Consider the following 20,921-nt stretch of genomic DNA (forward strand, 5'->3'; position numbering starts at 1 on the left):
TACGTATTACTTTGTCATTTTTCTTCGTCCTTTGAGGTATAGACAAATCCTTCAAAGTTATCGTGTCATCCTTGTTTCCCCTTTTTCTTTTTGTTTTGTTCATTAGTACATTTTGTCCTTATCGTTTCCATTTTTTTTTTTTTGGGAGCCACATAGTTTAAATATGTTGAATTTTTTTCCTTCTAAAAGTTACTGCTATCATTAAGCAATCCCTAATTTAAAACTTATTATATATATATATATATAAACATGTATAAACAACAAAGTCGTAAGTTTCAATTATTTAGGATCGATTATATGAATATTTTTATAGTTATTGAGATTAAACATATATAAATATATCTTTTTTATTAATATTATTAATATAATAATATTGATAAAATTTTAAGATAATATAATATAAAACTCATAGCTTTAAAGGATTCTAGGATAACCCATATAATAATAATAATAATAATATTATTATTATTATTATTATTATTATTATTACTATTATAAGTGACGAAAAGTAAGATTTAACCTCATGAAACTATCAAAATCTTTACTAGTTAGCACATTAAAAAATGTTTCGAGATCTTGGCAAATGAGTTTGGTAAATCAATAATAACCAATATATATTATTACAATATAAAATTTATAAAATAACTTACATAATAATTAAAAATTAAAATATGAGTAGTGTGACAATATTCGAGATCCAATAGCTTTTTCATAAGTTGATGATCCGAAATCTCATCCAATAATTTATATAAATATCAAGCAAAAAAAAAAAAAACTTAAAAATTCATATAAATTTACTTTTATTTTTATAGATATAAGCTAATTTAGCGTACAAATGCTGCTCCACAGGAGAAGACTCAAAAAAGGAACCTAACCGTCGTGAACGGTCAATGTCGTCACCTAAACTGTTTGCATCTCTCTCAACAATCTCTGCCTCTACTAAACGGAGCCGCACAATCTAAAAGGCGAACTCGCTATGAGACTGACAAGGCTTACAACACGTAAAGACTTTTGACCGGAGTCAGTGACTGCGAGAAAGGTTACTCCTTTGACGACCCCAAATCTCACCAGCCCTTCTCCTCGGCCGGTTTGGGCACTTGTGGGCGACTGTCAGCCGGTGGAATATGGTAGCTGTGCATGGAGTGTTAGATATGCATGTGATGATGTGAGGATAGCGGAGAGGAGAGAGGATTACTATATATATGAAATCCGTGGTCGGAACTCTCCATCCCATTCTCTACAGGTCGCATCCCACGATTCCTCTTTCCATATGCTGCTACGTTGACAGCACAGCACACAGCAAGATTTGGCACCAATTTAAGTAGCCGCAGCAGCCGTTGGGAATCTCGTAGATACCAGCGGAGGGTAATCAGGAGAGGGAAAAGGCGAAGGAAGATGGTGAAGAAGACGGAGAGAGCGAAGCAGAAGGCGGCGGTGGATATTGTGGTGAACAGAGGAGCTTGGACCGCTGAGGAAGACCAGAAGCTGGTGGACTTCGTTAGAGACCACGGTGACAAGAACTGGCGAACCCTCCCCGCCAAAGCTGGTCCGTTCTCCTCTCTCTCTCTCTCTCTCTCTCTCTCTCACACACACACACACACATGCACACGCACAGAGTTAATTGCTTAGTGAATTAAAGGTTTGTGGTGCTGCTCTGCTCTTTCGACTCCTTTCATTCTTCCCTCTCTCTGCTGAAGCAGCTGTGTAGGTTCTAAAGAAAGCAGGAAGATGGGAACACATTTACTGAATACTTAGCCACTTCCTTGAATCTTCAATCAGTCTTGAACTAAAGCATTTAGAGGTTGATGAGTGTGTACGATCCAATCCATCAGAACAGAGAGTAGGAATTCTAATTGCTGGGTTGAGTGTTTTCTTAGCCTCTGCTTTACTTGCTCTTGGGTGTTGAGCATGGGAATCTTGATCCCAAATCTTGCCACAGTTGAACTCGACCTTTTTCTTCCACTGCAGCTTATTATTACTTTTAAGAAGATGTTAAAGCCGAGTTCTGATTGGGTAAGCTTGAGAGTTGCAGCTGCTAGTCGACATCAAGCTGTTCTATATCATGTTACCCTTCTGCTCGCAAAGCTAATAATGGCTTCCTCTTATGCAATTCTTAATTATAAGGTCTCAGGTCTCACCAAGATTTTTATTGAGTAGGACCAGAAAGCTAATATCTTTTGTGATGCACTTTCCCTTTAAAGAATTATGGGAATCTTATCTTTCGGACATGACTCATGTGCTTGCCTCTAGTGTATCAGTAGAATTCAAATAGGGACCTCAGCATTACATCATGACTCGTAAGCACTCTTCCTCTTCCAATGACACCTTACAATAAAAGAAGAAGAAGAAGAAGAAGAAGAAGAAGAAGAAGAAGAAGAAGAAGAAGAAGAAGAAGAAGAATTCTCACTCCAGTAAATTACATGCCTAAAAGAAACCAAAGCAAACGCCTTCTCATCAAGCAAAATTCCTCCTTGCAGGGCTGAATAGGTGTGGTAAGAGCTGCAGGTTGAGATGGCTGAACTATCTGAGGCCAGGAATCAAAAGAGGGAACATATCGGATGAGGAAGAAGACCTCATCATTCGACTCCACAACCTGCTTGGCAACAGGTACACACACAGTCCCTTTACCGTGTACTACTGGCATACGTGCCCCGCATGCTATAAACCAAACCAGCCCATACAAACTTTTGAGGGGAACAGCATGCATGGTTTAACTGTTACCGGCGAAGGGTAAGAAGATTCAGAGAATCTATCTACCGTAAACCTTTTAAGTAGACATGAAAAGTAATGCAAGATGTAGACCGACAGCGAAGGCCGCGCGTCTCATCCTGTCGGAAGAGGAGATGGCTGTATGCCCCCCTCGGACGGTTCCAAAGTTGCACTGTTCATTAACGTGTCGTATGGACTATCGAGCATGTGACTCTTCCCCATGTGAGTTTGGCCATGTCGGTTTTCTCGTACGGGGGCAAGTTTGTCAGGATCTACTTTCACATCTTCTTGGCTGCTCTTGCTAGTTGCATGCTTGTGTTGGCGAGTTGTGACCGGTGGCATTTCTGATGTGCGGCAGGTGGTCGCTCATCGCCGGGAGATTGCCGGGGAGAACAGACAACGAGATAAAGAATCACTGGAATACTCACTTGAGCAGAAGGCCAGTGACCATCGACGACCTCAACCTCAAGCTGAATCAACAGGTGGAGAGAACGTGTGAGCGTGGGCCTTTGGTGTCTCCTGTGGCGTCGAGCCGTGACCTCACCACGCTGGTGGACCATGTGGACGATGAGTGGGTCCTGGATGGGACGGCGGAGCTGCTGCACCACTCGGAGCTGGACATGGATCAGCTGTTCGCTCTGATGCCCGATCCTGATGGCGGTGCGAGCAACGGTAGCGAGTTTGGGGCAGAGGCGGATGGCAGCGGAGGGGAAGAAGGGTACCGAGATATAAACGAGGGTGAGATTTCTGGAGCCAAAACCGAGGGGTGTTCGGATGCGCAGGCTGGGTGGGACGTGGACTTGGAGAGGTTCATGGGCTACGACGACGATCTTGCATTCTATTTTCTCGACTAAACTTCGTGGGTATTATTGCTTCTTTACAGTAGTCGGAAGAGCTTCTTGTTATGTCTTCATTGTTCACCGTGATGTTGTATTTGTTCTTTTAGCAACGAGAAGAAGGCTGATGGAATTCGTTTGTGTTTGGCAAATTTGTACCGCAGTGTGGGTGGGTCAATGAGAAGGCTTATTTGTAGAACGGTAGGTTAGAGAGGCTGGCAGGCAGGTTTGCAGGCAAAACGCTGCGAATTCCCTGTTCTTTGTTGTTGGTGTTAGGAGGCTGCTGGGACCCAGTGATGAGGGGGGGGATTGATTCCCCAAGGCAAAAGGTGTAGAAAAAAGGTCGAAAGAGAACCAACCGCCTCAAGTCTACCGTTGGTTTTCTGAAGGCGTCTTTTGAAGTGACTCTACAACTGTCAACCCTGCATGTTGGACTATTATTATCTGACAACACCAGTTTAGTCTCTCAAACTAGTGGTGAGAGGAGTCTTGAATAGGCGGCTAATAAGGTTACATGGATCCTCCTCTGATTAATCCATCCATCCTCTAATTGGCTTTAAACATCTTGGTCATCTACTCTTACATCTATTATTAGCCTAAATAGATCATGGATAGGCGGCTGACAAGGTTACATGCATCCCCTAATTAAATTGGATTTAATCATTTTGGTCATCTAACTCTTATATCCATTAAGTGAATAGATCATGGGTCACAGATGCCGATATGCCAGATAGCATCTGATATTGATAGGAAAATAATAATCGACGTACTAGACTGTCGACAACTTTGTGACCATACCGTCGACAACTTGACACACCGTGACCGACGTTACGTTTCCGATATTTCAATCACCTGCATCTACCATGACATTGTTTTTCCAAACATTACTGACTACATCACAATTTTTACCCAATCGATGGGGCATTATCATCCATGACATCAGTGCAATCTACAAGCGTGTAACTATCCTAAACCACACTGTAAAAGACCCTCTTAGGTGTGTTCCTTAACATACAAAAATTCACAAGCTCTTTATATATTCAATCTAGAAATCTCAGCATTTAGTAATTTTACAGGATTTGATATTTTCTAACAACAATCAAAGACAAGACAGGCGTAGAATGACATCTTGATCGGCTCTTAATTAATATTCCAATTGGACAATCAGATTTTGACTTAACAAATATAAAAATCTTTTGCACACCAAACCGAAGAAACTTACTTTTTTAGTGGTTACTTTAGCTCCAAATCCCCTCCTGCTGGATGCACATTTTTATCATGAATGATATCCTGTAAAAATTGGACACGGCACCAGTCTTCCGTTCTTCGTATAGGCATTGTAACTTGTACGATAAGGGGACCTCAACACAGCTCTTGTCATCAAACATTTTTGAGAAAAGCAATGTAATAAAGTAAGGATTTTCTACTATGCTATATCAAACATTTCATGTAGGTGAAAGCACTTACAATCAAACCGACCAAGTTAGGAATTAACACTCCTCTAATGAGCCAATAATTTCAAATAACATGGATTCGTATAAACCAAGCTCGGCATCAACGACCACACCGGATAACATTTTGGTGCATATAAAAACAAGCCAAAGTAACAGTTTATTACTTCAAAACCTTTAAAAAGCGACCATGATGGACTTCAGCCTACAACTTCTTCGAATACCTCCTACCAGGGGTCTCATGTGGTGGTGGTTTACCTGCCTTCTGTATACCAGAATCCAGTGACATATGTGACAGTTTCTCAGCAATTTTGGTGCATGGCATCTTACCTGGTACGTCGACAATCTTCTGAGATTTTACTGCCAAATATCCTGCTGCACAAATTTAAAAAGGATGATTTTACAGAACATGCTGGAAAGTGAACTCTACACAACATGATGGTTCAACGTCTTCAGTTGTATAAGTAAAAATGTCAAAACAGAAACAAAAAAATTAACAAAGTTGAGTAATGCTCCTATGCACATAATAGAATTGCCAGAAATGTCCGAATTATTTCTTCAATAAGTCAACAATCAAATAACTGAATAGGACAGCCAAGCACTCCAAACAACTTGCCTGTATTGTTTCTTGCTGGAGGCTTATATCGAGATTGTCTCAGATTGTTCCCCAGGGATCTTCCGTTTTTCTCGAGTTCCTAGATATAGTGCAATAACTAATAAGAACAAGAATAGCATATTAGCAAAAGGTCCTATAGATTACTAAAAGCATATTACCTTATCATTCATCTCCAGTTTCCTCTGCACGCCTGTAACATCATGGGAATTATGAGACTCCAATGGTCAACAAATTTCATGTCAATTCCACATGGTATTATAAAAGGATGCATGACTTGTTCAGATAAGGTCAGGATTCCAGTACTCTTGGTCATCAGCCATGTTTATCAACTTTGTATGAATTTTAATTGATTCTGGTCATAAATCCTTTGTTATAATTATCCTATTTCAAGTACAACTTCAATTGTGAAAATAATCAAGAATTAAGTTTGAAGATCTTGAAGTGTTAGACAGGATTTTATGAGATACTGATTAAAAGTGATCTGTCTTAAATTCATACACTTCGAAAGTTTTGCAACATAAGTTTCTTAGCTGAAAATCCTTGTTGGGACCAAGAATTCAAACAGGCTTGTATAAGGACTATACGAAGACAAATTTCAACAAAAGGCTTTCTGATGTCAGGCAGCCATCTTTTTAATTAATCTTTCACTTAATCGGTCATTTTTTATTTTTACTTTTCTCCCTATCCATTCTTTAGTTTCCAATTGCACATTTTAGTCATCAACTGTTTTTTCAGATGATACTTGTTGCCTATTTATTGCTCCATAGTACCTGAGAGTTTACAAATAATTTCTGTTGCTCTGGTTATTTAGAAACAAGATAATGTACAACTTCTGTTAAATTACCAGCCCTCAGAGAACCATTTGCTTTTGTTGAAATAAAATTATTTGCTGATCTTGTGACAGACAGTGGACCAGTTGAATATCTTCTAGTACCGTTCTGCCCCAAAGCTCCTTTATTCCCCACTAGAAAAAGATCAATAAATGTTAAAGAACATGCTGGTGTCAAAAACCAACACAAGAATAGTTGGCAAGGCGACCAAAAATAAGAACACAAATAGGAGAACATACCAGGGGGTGTATGTGACAATCCTGCCAGTCTTGAATGGAAAGACGGATGAATACGAAGGCATGCCTAAAGTATAATAGAAATGCATGTATTAGCATCTTTTCTTGTAAAAAGCCCCTGCTAATTTGTGTAACTTTGTTCACAAAATACAAAGAATAGGAACGGTAAGGAAAGACAGAAAGATTCACACTTTGAAGAAAGGATGCTGAAGGGCTTCAGTTGCTTTTGGCCTCCTGCAGGGATCCCAGGAACAAAGTGCCTATAAATACAGGATCGTTATAGAAAACTAGCAAATTAGAGTCAAAAGATAAAGACTAAACTAATCAAGAATAAGAATTATTGTTGTATCCCTAAAAAGACCATAAAAGAGAAATAAGGTTGTACCTTAATTAGGTTAACTGCTTCTTTGCTGGCAGATGGAATTAGTGCTTCTAATTGTACAGCAGAACACTGCAGACCGAAAAAAAAAATCCATTTTAGGATAACTTATGGTAAAGTAAAACTATATGATAAATGAAGAAACAAAGCCACATACCATCTTTTTCAGAAGATAAAAAATTGCAATAAAGAGAAGCTAATTTTGAGCCTCTGTTGCACAAGAAATTGGTAAAACAAAGTAGAAAGTTCAAACCAAGATTAACCGTACCATAGCGTACTGCTCAGTATGGACAGTACATACTGGCCCGACAAGAGACTAGTATCAATATGCTCCCATGTACCATGTGTTAGTATGTTCGGCATAGCTCGGTACATACCACCATACCGATAGCTAGTCGGTACACCAATACAGATCGGTAAGGTAAATCATGGTTCAAACCATGGTATGCAATTTCGAATAGTATCGCCCAGTACGTGCGGTACGTACCGGTCCGACGGCATACCGGTACGCGGACCACCCGCTACCGGACGGAACGTGCTACAGTGCTACAGTAAGAGGAAGAAATATTTAAAACCATTCGGTACGTCCTGGTGTATCGCTCGGTATGCCTTGATGTACCGAAAGGTACATGGTACCGTACCGAGCCAACCTCGAAACACCGGTGTACGGTATTGCATACCTTGGTTCAAACAAACACTTGTTTATAGATAAAATGCAGACATGTAGATCTAAATCATAATGCACAACCATAGAACCTTGTGGCTCGTCCTGATGGTGAATCTTATTAAACAGTGGCAAAATCAGTAAAAAATGTAATGACATGTCCCTTTTTGCAAGGAAAATGGTGGAAAGAGTTTACAGGGAAAATTTATTTTTATGTAAAGTAAATAAAATTTGCTTGGATTGAAGACAAAGAAACAAGAACAGGTTTTCTTTTCCTTTGACGTGTTTGGGATTCTAGAAAACTAAAACTTGACCTCTTTATGTAGACATGAGTTAACATCAAATTATAGAAAAAATGATATGATAGTCTTTTCTCATCTGCAAAGGAATAACATAGACAATGAAAAGGCGACTTTTCATAGAAATATAGAGGAAAAATTTTGGCTTTTTAATTTTCCTGGCAACCACACAATGCAAAAGAATTTCCAAGGGAAAACTAATTTCCATGAATTTATCCATGCATTGAAGCACACCCTAACTTCAACCTGATGGACTACAGTAACAATTAATTACAGAAACATTCTAACATTATAATCAGTCACAAGCCACAGACTAAAAAAAGTAATTTAGAAGATTGTTACTAACTAATAATTTTCTTAATTTATGAATCAGAATGGTGCAAGAATGTGAATAGGGTACTCAGACCAAAGAAACACAGTTCCAAATAAACAAATAGTTTTGGCTGTAATATATGGCAAAATGCAAATATTTTAACCAGGAAAAAATATTAAACAGTAAAAATCCAAATTTTAGCCAAGAATATGCTAGAGCAGAAGGTATGGCAAGTGCAGCTACATCCCTGAATTACTAAGATGCCTTAGCATGGTGAACATGGCAGCAAAGGATACTGTACCATCCAGCTTGTGACAAACAAAAGCCAGCAGACACTCTAATTCTTGTTATTCAAGGACTGTAAGAAACATGAGTTGATCTTGGCAAAACAAGCAATGAGTAAATAAATTACCTGAGGGAACTGATATTTCAAAACATCTGCAAGTTGCAAGCCTTCTGCCCAAGAGTTCTCATTTGGATTACCAATAACACTACAGATCTTGTAGATCTCATCTGCTTCACTGCATAAGAAACAAAAACCATTAAATTCAAAGACAAAATTTGCAAAAGGAAAAAACCAAGTACAAGATAAATCAGTAAGTTTGCTTTTGTAAAAGCATAACCACCCACCTAAAAAAATTATACTGTCCGTTTGGCTGTAATTTATCACTAACCTTTTTCTTTTCACATTAAAGGCTTGAGGTAAGCATACTTATGGGGATGCAACTTGAGAAAATCAAGTCCCACCTTCAGTTGGAAATTGGAAACACTACATTAGGTTGGGCTCTAATTTAAGTCCGTAATCAAACCTAGTGTTTTTCTTACTCCAGTATCAATACATAGTACAAATGTCATAAATCTTTAGTCCTTTTTAACCTTGCTTGACCCACAGATATGAGAAAAATCCTCCCCCATTCTCTCCCTCTGGCTTTCTCTTGCCGATGATTGATCCTCATATCAAATAAACTGTTGATGCTTCATACAAAAAACCAAGTTGCTGTGAAGGCAGAAAGCAAATATGAACAACCTAATGTTGAACATTGCATACTGGCTCTCATGCTATGCTATCAACCAAATCGAAACCCTGGAATAATCAAGGGTTGGGCTGGATTGGTCCAATACATAGGAAAATATTTATCTAACTGAACCGTCCCTTCTGAATCGAGTTCCAATGCTGGGAGATCCTATCACTAAACCAGAACATGCAAGAAATAGAAAGCTTTGATCCTCATTTGTCTACTCACCTGCACAAAACAACTTAAAGACCACTTGACTATACATATTTGGTTTTTGCATAAAATATTTAGTCAGTCGTCGTGAAGAAGTTCTTCATTGATCATTCACATATTTCATGTTAATCACTGATCATAAAGATCAATATAAAATTTTGCAAATTATGAAAAAAAAAAAGAAATAGCAAAAGCAAGAGAAAAAAAATATCAGTCTTTTATGTATTAGATATATTTAGACAGACAACATGAGCCTTTGAGATTTAATGAGTTAAACACAACAATGAAATATGTGGAACAACATGATTTTGGCACCTTCGGATGAGCTGCACAAGTTGATGCTGTGATTACCTTGAGCCAGGAAAAAGAGGACAAAGTGTAAATAGCTCAGCCATGATAGCACCCATTGCCCACATATCTAGATGCCATAGAAATCAATATGACAAATATTACTAACAAAACAAAAAATCTTTGAGCTTGCAAGATTGTTATAAATACATCAAAAACTTACCAACTGCAGCATCGTAAATAGATGACTGCAGCAAAACTTCAGGAGCTCGGTACCTAAGCACATTCACGCATATTAGAAAACATAAATACAAACAGTAGAGTAAAAGCAAGATGGAAGTATACCTACCAACGGGTTGAAACATATTCAGTGTATGGTGGCTGTGAAGAAACCTCCCGAGCAAGGCCAAAATCTGCTATCTTTATAATGTCCTTAGTGACCAATAAGTTCTCTGAAATAGGTAGCAGATCTAAAGAACACTTAACCAAAATTTACTACATCCAATAGAATAAAGCGAAGAACAAAAAGTACAGCAGCACATATTTCATTGAAAGACAACAAGCACTTTGGTAGAAACAAGAGAAAAGATCTAGATTCTTAGCTCCATGCAACATTTCACATGAAAATGCAAAATCTTTCATCAGAGAAGAAGGGTTCGTTTGTGCCTCAAAAATAGCATAATAACTTTTCCTTCAGTGGACCAACGCAGAGGTGTACCATGTGTTGATATGCCCCCGTGCCAACCAAGATGGGTTTGACCAGTCCGTACAGGCTGGACCCAGTTAAAAATTGTTAATTTAATGGTTTTTCCACCTAAATTTGATCAATAATCATATAAAAACAAAGGTTTGGGTTAAATATTGAATAATTAATTAATCAAAACCAAAACATGGCTTCAGCATAAATCACAAACCGAATATGAAGATATGTATGGAAGTATTTAAAAGTCCTAAATTTGACACACAATATGTGCAAGAAATTGCTCCTACAGTATATAATATCAGAATACAGCATGCCACTGATAAGACAATGTGATAGTGGCTTCATCGTCACTTATAACCAATGTAGTAGTAATAGGCAGTTGGTTGCTTATAGAGGTAAACATGAAAGCAAACCTAGAAAACTGACTAGCACCATCATTTGAAAGATTTTCTGATTGCTTTAGATATATGTGATCTTTATCTTATTGGTCAATCAGTAACACAAAGGTTTTTGACAAATTATATGCCCATGATAATAACTATAATCACAAAACACAAAGGTCTTTGACAAATTATATGCCCATGATAATAACTATATAATCACAAGACACGAGGTACGATACCAGGCTTAAGGTCACGATGAAAATAGCCTCGCTGATGCATGTAAGCAAGGGCTTGAAATATTTGAAAGTACCAATTACGAATTTCAGACTCTGAGAAACCCTTGCTTTTGTCTTTCATAATCTGGTAAAGGTTGCATTCCTGAAAATTTCACAAAAAATCAAATATCATGAAATATTAATGCAGCAAGAACAAAAGCATATACCACATTGTCATACCATGTACTCAAATACTAAGTACAACATATCATTCTCTCTTATGACCTCCTTAAGCTTCACAATGTTAGGATGGTTCATCCGTCGCAGAGACTAAAGAAACAGCATAATAACCATATTCAACAATACATCATCACAAAAATGAAAAATATCAAAGAAAACCCCACCGAAATACATTACCTTCACTTCCCGAAGATTCACACATTCCTCCCATGAATAGTATTTTCTCTTCATTTTCTTAATTGCAACCTACAAAACCACCAAAAAAAACTTGATGTCAAAGAAAAAAAAAATCCATGGCAAACAGTGGTTGGTAGAACCCATCAATAACATTGCAGATAACATACAACTTCCCCACTCTGCTTATTTATAGCACGCCAAACAGTTCCAAAAGTTCCATCACCAACTTCCTTAATTAGCTTGTACCTGCAACAATCGATAGATCTATTTATGACACCGCATTATGCATCAAAACAGCATCAAATGTGACCCAACTTACTTTTCCATTGTTTTCAGCTGCTGAAGCTAGTATAATCTCCAAGTCTTTATTTGACAGATCTCTAATACAAGAACTATGATGAACCAACAAAATGACTATGCTTTAAGAAAATAGTTCTATGTAATTTACTTTACTGAGACAGGCTTCAGCAGAGATCCAATGCTGAAAGGTAATAGGTCCTGTTACCATGTCAAAGCGATGGCCATCTGCAGGAACCTTGTCTTTCAGCAAATTGCGATATAAAGCACTTGAGAACCACTTTCTACCTTGAACAAAGTCACAGATGACCTACTGCAGTTCATGTTGGTCACATAAAATGAAAAATGTGATTGCCCAAAAGTGTGAAAACAACTCAAGCTCAACGAAGCTTTTTCTGCCTTCCTTCATATAAGTCTGGAATCAATCTCTCGCTAGTAAATGCATTGCTTTATTTGAAACCCAAGTGAAAGAAACAGCAAATATGCACCAGTTCTGAATTAGAGGAAGCAAGTGAAATGTCTACTCGCAAGGATGAAGGGGAACTGCAAACATCAATCCTATGGAGAAGAAACAAAGCCAAAATTTGATGTTACCATCTTGAAAAAAAAAAGACAATACCCAGAATAAGTGACCAACAAAAACACACCCCACTGATTATTTCTTCAAAGTCAATCACTTAAGATCCCAGATTTAATTCAAACAGAAGTTATGCAGGTACACTGGAACAGAATACCTATATCAGCACAAATTAGAACTGAAAAAATAATATAATAGTCATAAACATAAATAACTCGTTTACTTGTAAAAGTTCATCATTCATTCAACACCAACTTCAAAAGTAAGCTGCATAATCTGACCTTCGCAGATATGGAACAGGAGCTCGCCACTAAGTATAGTTGACAAAAGAGACAAGGAAATCTCCAAGAGAAAGAAACCGCCAACCAAGAGCATCCTGAAATAAAAAGAGTTGGCAGAGGCAAAGGGCTGACTGACAAGGGATTTGCTCCATGTATGAAGTGTAAATGTTAAGCCCACAGGATCACGAGAGTGCAGAGCCTAGAATACAGGAACAAAATGATGGATCACTAGATCAACACAATTTCCTAAAAATCTCCAACAAATAAGAAAATAAATCTGTGAACCAATCATTAGTAAAAATTACTTAACTAGGTTAATGGATGTGCTTCATAAACTGTTATATTATAGTGTTGCTCCAACAGATACAAGGACTTAAAACGTTAGAATTAAATGCTCTTGCTAGACAAATATACACACAAAAAAATTATGACTGTGACTTAACATAATATTCCATTAAGCATTACGTAGAAGCAAACAATAGGAGGTACAACCATAGCTGTTCCAGTAACAGAGAACTTGAGGGCCCTCTAAGAAACATTAACCTTCCATGGCCAACCCTATATGATGCACTGTGAACAATGATACAATCACGACTTAGTGGCTGGGGAAGAAAAGGCAAAAGAAATACCATATATTGGTTTAATGCAAGATGTTATCCATGAAAAGGACAAGCACACAATTAAAAACGTAGCATACTTCAGTTACTGTACATTTGGACAGCACATGCATCAGGTAAAGACAGGTACAACTCTCAAGTCACTCTGATATTATATACCATCATAATTCTTCAATTGCATAAATTAACTTTTCTTCAAGAGACACATACATCAGCAGAACTACAGCTCTTTTCGTTATCAGGATAGCTACAGATGTTCTCTTTCTCAAAGTATTACATATGATTATAGCATCATCAATACCTGGATTACCACATTTTACTCGGGTTGTTTTAGGAAAATCATTATTTAAAGAACTAATTAGGGTTACTTATTGTATTTCCATATTCCAGAATCCAGTTAAAGAGATCAAAGAAAAGCAATTCTTCCTTTACAACCTCCAAATCAAATCAATGTATGACAAACCAACAACAGTTGATCCAATATCTCAATATGTAATTTCATAAGAAAATATGAAAAGAAAGAAAACAATATATCCATACTTAGAAGGTACAAATAACAAGATATAGGCATCAAAACCGTTGGATCAGCAAAGTTTCTGAGGACTACAATGAAATTCCAACAATTGACAGCCAAGAAAATCCTAAACTACAGATATACAACAACCACGTAAAGATAGCTCATCATCATGGACCCAAATTCAACAAAACCCATACCACTAATCAAACAAATCAAGAAGTCTCTCCAGAGAATGCCAACCCAGGGTGCCAGCATCGCCAAAATCCCACGAAATGCCACCGACTAAATCAAGCAAATCAAGCGACAAACATAAGAATCACGCCAAGATCGCAATGCTGTCAGCGATAAAGACCTAATCCCACCGTAACAGGCATACGACTAAACATCAGCCCATCGAATGCAAACCCAGAGCGTCGGCAACACCGGAAACCCTAGAATCCCAACCGATCGAACCACAGAAGCAACGAAGGAGCCAAGGAAATCAGGGTCGAATCTCGATCGGAGGAAGGAATGCATCTTGAGGCGAAACAGGAAGGGATCGATTACCTCTCTACGTCGGGGCATAACCTTTCCCTCCCCGTCCCCTACCGCGGACAGAAGGCCGTCACCCTCCACCGACCCAACCAACCCAATCCTCCAAAACCTATATATACATGAGGTTGCTATTTATCACGCACCAACCATACCCTCATCGTCGTTATGAGCACGAATCAAAAATCAAATATTGAGGAGGGCCTATATGTTAATGTCATGAGAAGGTGAACACAAGGCGGTTAGGGTGAGCGGGGTTGAATTGACCGCCACTTTTCGCTTTCAGCTTCTTTATTTGGCTTTTACTCTGCCCACCCACCCTAAAGGTCCTTTGGTCATCGTGGCATAGAGCATATGATGACCCTTTTCTTAGAGGACAGGTTTCCATTTCTCCATACTTCATACTTTTCCTCTGGTCTTGTCCATCTTCCTACGGTAAGCGCACCCGGCGCCAGAGAGCACACTGGTGTTGGGCCCAACGGCCATTCTGGGCTACCAATTCGGAGCATGGATCTATTGCAAAGACGATTACAGGGTACTCCATTTCCTGCCACCTTGTCTCTTCTTTTCCTGTTCGACGATAAGCATTTCAGCTTGCTGATGCACTGCCAGAAAGTTCAGATGTAGAGATCGGACATGAGCACGTGAACTACACCGTATTGGAACAATGATTTGGCTGTCAAGGCTGTGTCGCAGTGTAATCGGAAGCAGGCGTTGGGACATAGCTCATCAATACGGAGCACTGTAGCAGTGGCATGATAAGAGTTGGATGCTCTGCACCGGAACCCAAATGAAGAACGCTGACATATTTTCCACGTGAATGACACCGACTGTCCACGACGGGCATTGGTGGTGGTTCTACGACGAGCCCGGTGGAATTGAATTGCCTTGTCAGAGTTAAATTGCAATGACGAATACTTGACGAGGCTTTTCTCACTACCAGCATATATTCCTGAAGTTTAAATGCTTAGCTGGTGAATGTTGAGATATATATTAAGCATTGTCCGAGGCGTACATCAGTGGTCGCCTAAAATTTATGTCAAGGCTGCAGATGAAGGATGCATGTTTAGCATTAGATGAGGAATTATGGTAAACACCAGCCTGACATGAGGAATTCTGCTATGAAGACCTTAAGTAATTGTTGCAGGAAACAAGAACGAGTATGTATTCGCATATAGAAAAGGGTAAGCTTGGTGTGAGTATCATGGTGCGACTGACTATACATTATTGAGGGATAAGAAGAACTGGCTGGAAATATGCCTGATTTCATAGTCATCGGCCGAAGGGGAATGGAGATGAATAGTAATCTCTTACACGTGAAGCACCATCCCTTGCTAAGATGCCCTCCAAATCACCCATGATTCTCGCTAGCCAGATCTCCAAGTTCCTCTGTATCTCTTTGAAGTTGTTCCGGATAGAATCCAAGGATCTTCTTGTGTTCAATTTGTCTTTCACCGTTAGGTCATCTCCCAGATAGCTCTTTGTTGCCTCGGCTTGGAGCGTGCTCAGCTTCTGTCTTGTCTCGGAAGCAGTATGTTGCAGGCGAAAGGCTTCGAGCAAGAACTCGGTCTGCCTCTGTGTCCTGAACTCTGGACTGAGTGTCGGATCACAGGGGTCGTTTAGTCGCTGCATAAAGAGAGCAATGCATAAAACAGTCATTTGTGTGAAATTTCTTACAACATATAGTGAAGTCTATAATTGGATGACAGTGTCCGACCAAGCCACTAATCCATCATCTTTTTAACCCACAAAATCTTAATTGGCATCACTGTCATGGAGGTGTTTTTTGAACTATTTAGTAGTCTTTGGCAATTATGTTTGACAAACCTCCACTAATGAAAATGGCAAATTGCCAGCAGAGATGCCAATGTACCCTCGGCTTTGTGGGTTTTGTTAACGATCTCGCATTTGGATTCTTCCCCAGTGATATTACTGAGATAACTACAGCATTATCGCAGAAAAGCAACTTCTTAGCTTTCTAAAAAATATTTCAACATTTACTTGAGCCGATTCACATATAAAGCAAATCTCACAAAAACAATGAACTAGTCCTCAAAACAATGGTGGGTAAGAATACTGACATATTGATATATCTATTACTTGCAATCCTTTGATTAAGCATATCATCATAAATTAGTAGCAAAACATGTAAGCAGACCAACAAACTAAGAATAAGAAACTATCAGTAAAAATATCAGCAAATTTAACTTACCATTTTCCTGCATAGATCATCGATTTTGCCAGCAAGAGATTGGTATCTCTTGGATTGCTTCCTCATTAATGACAGGATCTTGGACGGATCATCTTTTCCCAGTTTTTCAAGGTTAACCAATTCCTGCTCCAGCAATTTAAGCTTGGAAGAAACACCTGATGATTCACCATCAACCTTCCATGGGGACTCCCTCCTGAAATCGATTTCTAAGCTTGTGATTCAAACATAATACTTTTGCTATTAAGAGCTTAATCAAGTTCCTTTGTTTGTTTGTGGTTTTACCTTGCCACCAAATGCTTCATATTGTGTGTTGATTCAAGTGAGTCATATTGCATGTCCTGCGAGAACAAAATTATAGAGCGCACGAACATTTTAGTGATGCCAAATGGCCATTGTAGCATAAGAAGACACACATACTAATAGTAGGAACATATTGATAAAAACAATTCATTAAGCTAATTGACAGATAAATGGTGAGACAACTCTGCTATAGTACTACATCACTAAACTAGTCTGTCAGGGAAATGATCACAGGGTGATCGCAATTAAGATGTACCAACTCGCTGTGACAAACATAAATTACATAAGAGTTTTATCTTCAAAAAAGGATCGTAAACATGATTAGCGATGACTTGCTCATAAATGGAACATCTATACTACATATGCCTATGGTATTCTATGAGTTTGGAGCATATTTAATCAGAATAAAAGACAATCAAGAATATTCACCTACTAAAGTACTTCACTGCAAGTATACAAATCTAAAATTGGAGTGCTAGGGGAATGCTGATGATATGCTCTGTCACACTCATACAATTCATCAACAGTTCCAATAGCTTCTAGTAGTAGACGATTGCCATATCGATATCTTAAAATAACATCTCATACCATAATTTGCAGCAAAAAGGTATCTTTTACTGAAGTCACTGACACTTCTCTACCAGTCATGGCTTTTACCAGAAGGTATGCTAGCGTCTAAGAACTATTAACGAAGAAGAGATTCTTGACACTGGATAATTCTAATCAAGACATCACAATAGATTCAAATGTATGTAGGCTCAAGCAAGTAGAGTTATCACTGACTCAAACTAAAGAACACACCACTGTGAGTCGTTCATCTAGATCTAGAGTTAGCTCCTCACCTGCCATCCAGCCGATCGATCCATCCACAGTTTCATATCCACAGGCGGCATCAGGAACTCCTTCACATAGTTGTTTTGATGAGCGAACAGATCCGCCATTCCCTCAAGTTCCCCGTTCCGGGCCAAGAAGCGCTCATCCAGAACCGGCTCCAAAGCGCCGGAAACCCTAACCCCCGAGAACTCCCGGTCGAGCTCGCCGTGGTACATCGGCTCCAGCCCGCCATCGGCCCCAATCACCCCCTTCTCCGAGAACCCGTCGCCCTCCACCTTCCTGGCCATGAAATCGAGCATCTCGTCCCTCTCAGCCACCTCCTTCTCCAGCCGCTCCACCGCGGCCCTCAGCTCCGCCTCCGCCCGCTCCGTTTCCTTTATCCGCGCCCTCAGGGACGCAGCCTCCTCGTCCGCGGCGTCGATCCGTTGCAGGAGGCGCTTCTCCTCCTGCTGCCACCGGGTCCGGTGCCCGGCGTATATCTCCGTCACCCGGGCGTTCGCCTTGGCGTCCTCCTTCCGCCGCGACCGCAGCTGCCGGAGCTGGTCCTCCGCCTCGAACAGCTTCATGGCCAGGATCCTGTTGCGGGACTGGAGCGACGACACGTACGCCGCCGAGGACTTAGGCAGGAGCCCCAGGAAGAGGGCGAAACTGAGGCCGATGTAGGAGGAAAACAAGGACGCCCGCTCGTCCTCCTCGTCGGACCGCGAGGGTTTCAGCGCCTCCTTCGCCACTGCGATCGCATCGGCTGCCATTGATGCGCCTCTCGAAGCTGCGGATCGCGTTTCCCATGTGCACCCAGCTCTAATATATAGGGCCCTCGAGGTTCAACTTTACCATAATACCCATCGATTTGAAAGATAATGACGGTACCTTTCAGTTTGAAGAGCGTCGGATTTAACGACTGGACGGTTGAGATTCACTTGATCTGAGAAGCGATTCGGGTTACGAGTGGAGCATCATAAATTTATAATATTATTTATTATTTAGCAAGAAATGATGAATTTTCGGCGAATACATACGGAAGAGAACGTGCCCATCACGTGTGCAACCGTCGAGAAATAAAAGGAAGATAGAACATTGGAAACAAAGAATATGATTGATATCGCAATCAAGAGTGGTCGGAGTCGAGTGAGATCATAATATTTGGTGTCGTGGAGTAAGTCAGTGAAAGGTGCAATCTCAGTGACGTCGGGACTCGAGTCGCCATGCTCAGTTCGAGGCTGGTGGCTTCTGCCAACTCCGTGCTGCTCTTTTTCTCGCTTTCTAACTCGTGAGGGAGGGAGGGGTAGAGGTACGTGGAGTCCAGGCAACTGGTTCAGGAGGAGGGCCCCACGTAAAGGGGTAAAGGGCAGTTGAATCTAAATGGGATCAGAGACAGGTCAGACGCATTGGTGACCGGCCCCACTCATTCAACCTGAAAACGACAAATGGACAAGGGCGAATTATCAGAATAAACTTTATTATTATTATTTTTCGGAAAAGCAATTCTAATTTTAAAATATTATTTTTAAAATATTTTTATTATATTATAGTATTTTTACATTATGTTATACTATTTTTGTAATACCATAAAAATATTATTATATAGTATTTTTATATGTTAAAAATACAATAACACAGTGTAAAAATATTGCAATGGACTGATTCACCTTATCGACCGATCCGTACATAAATATATATATATATATATATATATATATATATATATATATATATAAAGAGATAAATGGTTAGGGTAATTCGAAGTATTAGAAGAAAAAAAACTATTATGTTACTGTGAAAATGGGATAAAAGTCAAAAATAATTTTTTTTTTTCATGAATTCATCCTGCATTGTCAAGAAGATTTTTTACTCTTTGACAAGAGAATTTGGGCCGAAAACGATTAAAAAAAAGAGAATTTGAGCAATAAATTAATCGAAATGGATAGGTGGAGTAGATAAAAAAAAATGATGATACTTTTAAATCATCCCAACCAGTCTTTTAAATATTAGATAAAAAATACTGCTATAAAATTCTAAAAATGATGATACTTTTAAATTAGAAAATTGAAAAGAAATACTTTTCTCAAGAATCCACCCTATATTGTTTTATTTTCTTTTTAGAAAGAGAATTTGAGTGGTGAATCATTGGAAAGGGAGACAAACACACAACAATGGAATTATTGTAATTAAAAGAGACGAGTAAAGCGGCTTAGATCGAAAACAAAAGCTTATGCTCCGTATTTGACCTTCCTTAACTCGAAGCTCCACTGGTCTACTCCTACCTGTTAACCATGTCTCACTTGGATGAATCTTCATGGCTGGAATATACAAGAGACATGGTCAACTTGTTAAGACAGGATAGATCACTGTGTCAGCGAACACACCACTTAGCTTGATGTCGATGAAACCAGCCTGCCGTCGCCAACGTTATTCCAGTACGCCATCACCCTCCTCCAAGAAGACAGAAGAAGAACAAGTTGCTTCAATAATTGTGTAGGTGTGTGGGACTCTTTGTCGAGAGAGAGAGAGAGTGAGGACATTCAGGACGAGCCACAGCAGGGGAGAGAGACGGAAAGCGCCGTTAAACAGTGGAAGCGTCCAACTCGAGAGGGACCAATTAAATTGTCTATTCATTACGCTGCTGCAGCGCGCATGCCCAGACATTTATTGGAGAGAGAGAGAGAGACGTGAAGGCTATACATGCCGAGCGTTAATGCAAGTTTTACCTCTGGAACTCGCATCACTAGCAATAATGGCGTTACTGTCAGATCTCTCTGTCTCTCTCTATATGCCGAGAGTTAATGCAAGTTTTACCTCTGGAACTCGCATCACTAGCAATAATGGCGTTACTGTCAAACAACGCACACAGACTCTCTCTCTCTCTCTCTGCTTCGGCAACGTTGGTATTCTTCTAAGAAGGAGGTGAAGGGGAGGACACCGGTGCAACGTGCGGTGCCGCGGCTCCCCAGGAATCTGACTGCCAATTTGTCTTGGGTGATGAGGACAACACGAGAAGGTACCGAGGACACAGCAACTTCGTTTGCAAGCGCCTCTCGTGTTCTTCCAAGTGAAATAAAAATGTTCATCAAGTGATCTAAATTACATCTACAGCAGAAAAATTAAGGGTATTTAATTAAAGAAATACTAACCCATTGGGATTTGATATATCAAATGATACTCTTCTAATTAATTTTTATTTAAAGAT

At 39.5% G+C, this 20,921-nt stretch overlaps 3 protein-coding genes across 10 annotated transcripts; 1 reads left to right on the forward strand and 2 right to left on the reverse strand.

The window, feature by feature from the left end:
- The first annotated feature begins 1,221 nt into the window (after positions 1-1,221).
- Positions 1,222-3,686, forward strand: LOC103975246 (transcription factor MYB4-like). The gene is made up of 3 exons (XM_009390158.3): positions 1,222-1,546; positions 2,478-2,607; positions 3,068-3,686. Exons 1-3 carry the CDS (start codon positions 1,396-1,398, stop codon positions 3,561-3,563), a joined length of 777 nt encoding a protein of 258 aa, XP_009388433.2. The 5' UTR covers positions 1,222-1,395; the 3' UTR covers positions 3,564-3,686.
- Positions 3,687-4,950: 1,264 nt separating this feature from the next.
- Positions 4,951-14,556, reverse strand: LOC135608447 (cyclin-dependent kinase F-4-like). 8 transcript variants are annotated; one of them, XM_065101354.1, is made up of 20 exons: positions 14,220-14,280; positions 14,055-14,139; positions 12,724-12,922; positions 12,513-12,599; positions 11,888-12,423; positions 11,736-11,814; positions 11,569-11,637; positions 11,392-11,481; positions 11,176-11,314; positions 10,200-10,302; positions 10,074-10,126; positions 9,914-9,980; positions 8,746-8,854; positions 7,064-7,129; positions 6,870-6,938; positions 6,682-6,745; positions 6,457-6,576; positions 5,771-5,802; positions 5,613-5,691; positions 4,951-5,371 (listed from the first exon to the last, which is right to left on the reverse strand). In XM_065101354.1, exons 5-20 carry the CDS (start codon positions 11,893-11,895, stop codon positions 5,202-5,204), a joined length of 1,317 nt encoding a protein of 438 aa, XP_064957426.1. In that variant the 5' UTR covers positions 11,896-12,423; positions 12,513-12,599; positions 12,724-12,922; positions 14,055-14,139; positions 14,220-14,280; the 3' UTR covers positions 4,951-5,201. The 8 variants fall into 8 exon arrangements, with proteins under 8 accessions (XP_064957426.1, XP_064957449.1, XP_064957423.1 ...); XM_065101377.1 differs by lacking the exons at positions 14,055-14,139; positions 14,220-14,280 and adding an exon at positions 14,404-14,556 and having other exon boundaries at positions 10,200-10,263; XM_065101351.1 differs by lacking the exons at positions 14,055-14,139; positions 14,220-14,280 and adding an exon at positions 14,404-14,556.
- Positions 14,557-15,490: 934 nt separating this feature from the next.
- LOC135608468 (uncharacterized) lies at positions 15,491-18,520 on the reverse strand. The gene is made up of 4 exons (XM_065101390.1): positions 17,743-18,520; positions 16,883-16,938; positions 16,601-16,793; positions 15,491-16,014 (listed from the first exon to the last, which is right to left on the reverse strand). The coding sequence occupies exons 1-4, from the start codon at positions 18,484-18,486 to the stop codon at positions 15,661-15,663; spliced, it is 1,347 nt and encodes a 448-aa protein (XP_064957462.1). The 5' UTR covers positions 18,487-18,520; the 3' UTR covers positions 15,491-15,660.
- Between the last annotated feature and the right edge of the window lie 2,401 nt (positions 18,521-20,921).

Source organism: Musa acuminata, chromosome BXJ1-2, assembly GCF_036884655.1.
Source record: "Musa acuminata AAA Group cultivar baxijiao chromosome BXJ1-2, Cavendish_Baxijiao_AAA, whole genome shotgun sequence".
NCBI lineage: Eukaryota > Viridiplantae > Streptophyta > Magnoliopsida > Zingiberales > Musaceae > Musa > Musa acuminata.

Excerpts from the sequence above, each read along its gene's own strand:
- LOC103975246 (XM_009390158.3), top strand. The coding sequence starts at position 1,396 with ATGGTGAAGAAGACGGAGAGAGCGAAGCAGAAGGCGGCGGTGGATATT. Across the intron at positions 1,547-2,477 it reads AACCCTCCCCGCCAAAGCTG|GGCTGAATAGGTGTGGTAAG; the intron begins GTCCGTTCTCCT and ends TCCTCCTTGCAG. Across the intron at positions 2,608-3,067 it reads CACAACCTGCTTGGCAACAG|GTGGTCGCTCATCGCCGGGA; the intron begins GTACACACACAG and ends GATGTGCGGCAG.
- LOC135608447 (XM_065101347.1), bottom strand. Across the intron at positions 11,315-11,391 it reads ACTTAGTATTTGAGTACATG|GAATGCAACCTTTACCAGAT; the intron begins GTATGACAATGT and ends TGAAATTTTCAG. Across the intron at positions 9,981-10,073 it reads TATTTACGATGCTGCAGTTG|ATATGTGGGCAATGGGTGCT; the intron begins GTAAGTTTTTGA and ends TATGGCATCTAG.
- LOC135608468 (XM_065101390.1), bottom strand. The coding sequence starts at position 18,486 with ATGGCAGCCGATGCGATCGCAGTGGCGAAGGAGGCGCTGAAACCCTCG. Across the intron at positions 16,939-17,742 it reads ATCGATCGGCTGGATGGCAG|GACATGCAATATGACTCACT; the intron begins GTGAGGAGCTAA and ends TTGTTCTCGCAG. Across the intron at positions 16,015-16,600 it reads ATGATCTATGCAGGAAAATG|CGACTAAACGACCCCTGTGA; the intron begins GTAAGTTAAATT and ends CTCTTTATGCAG.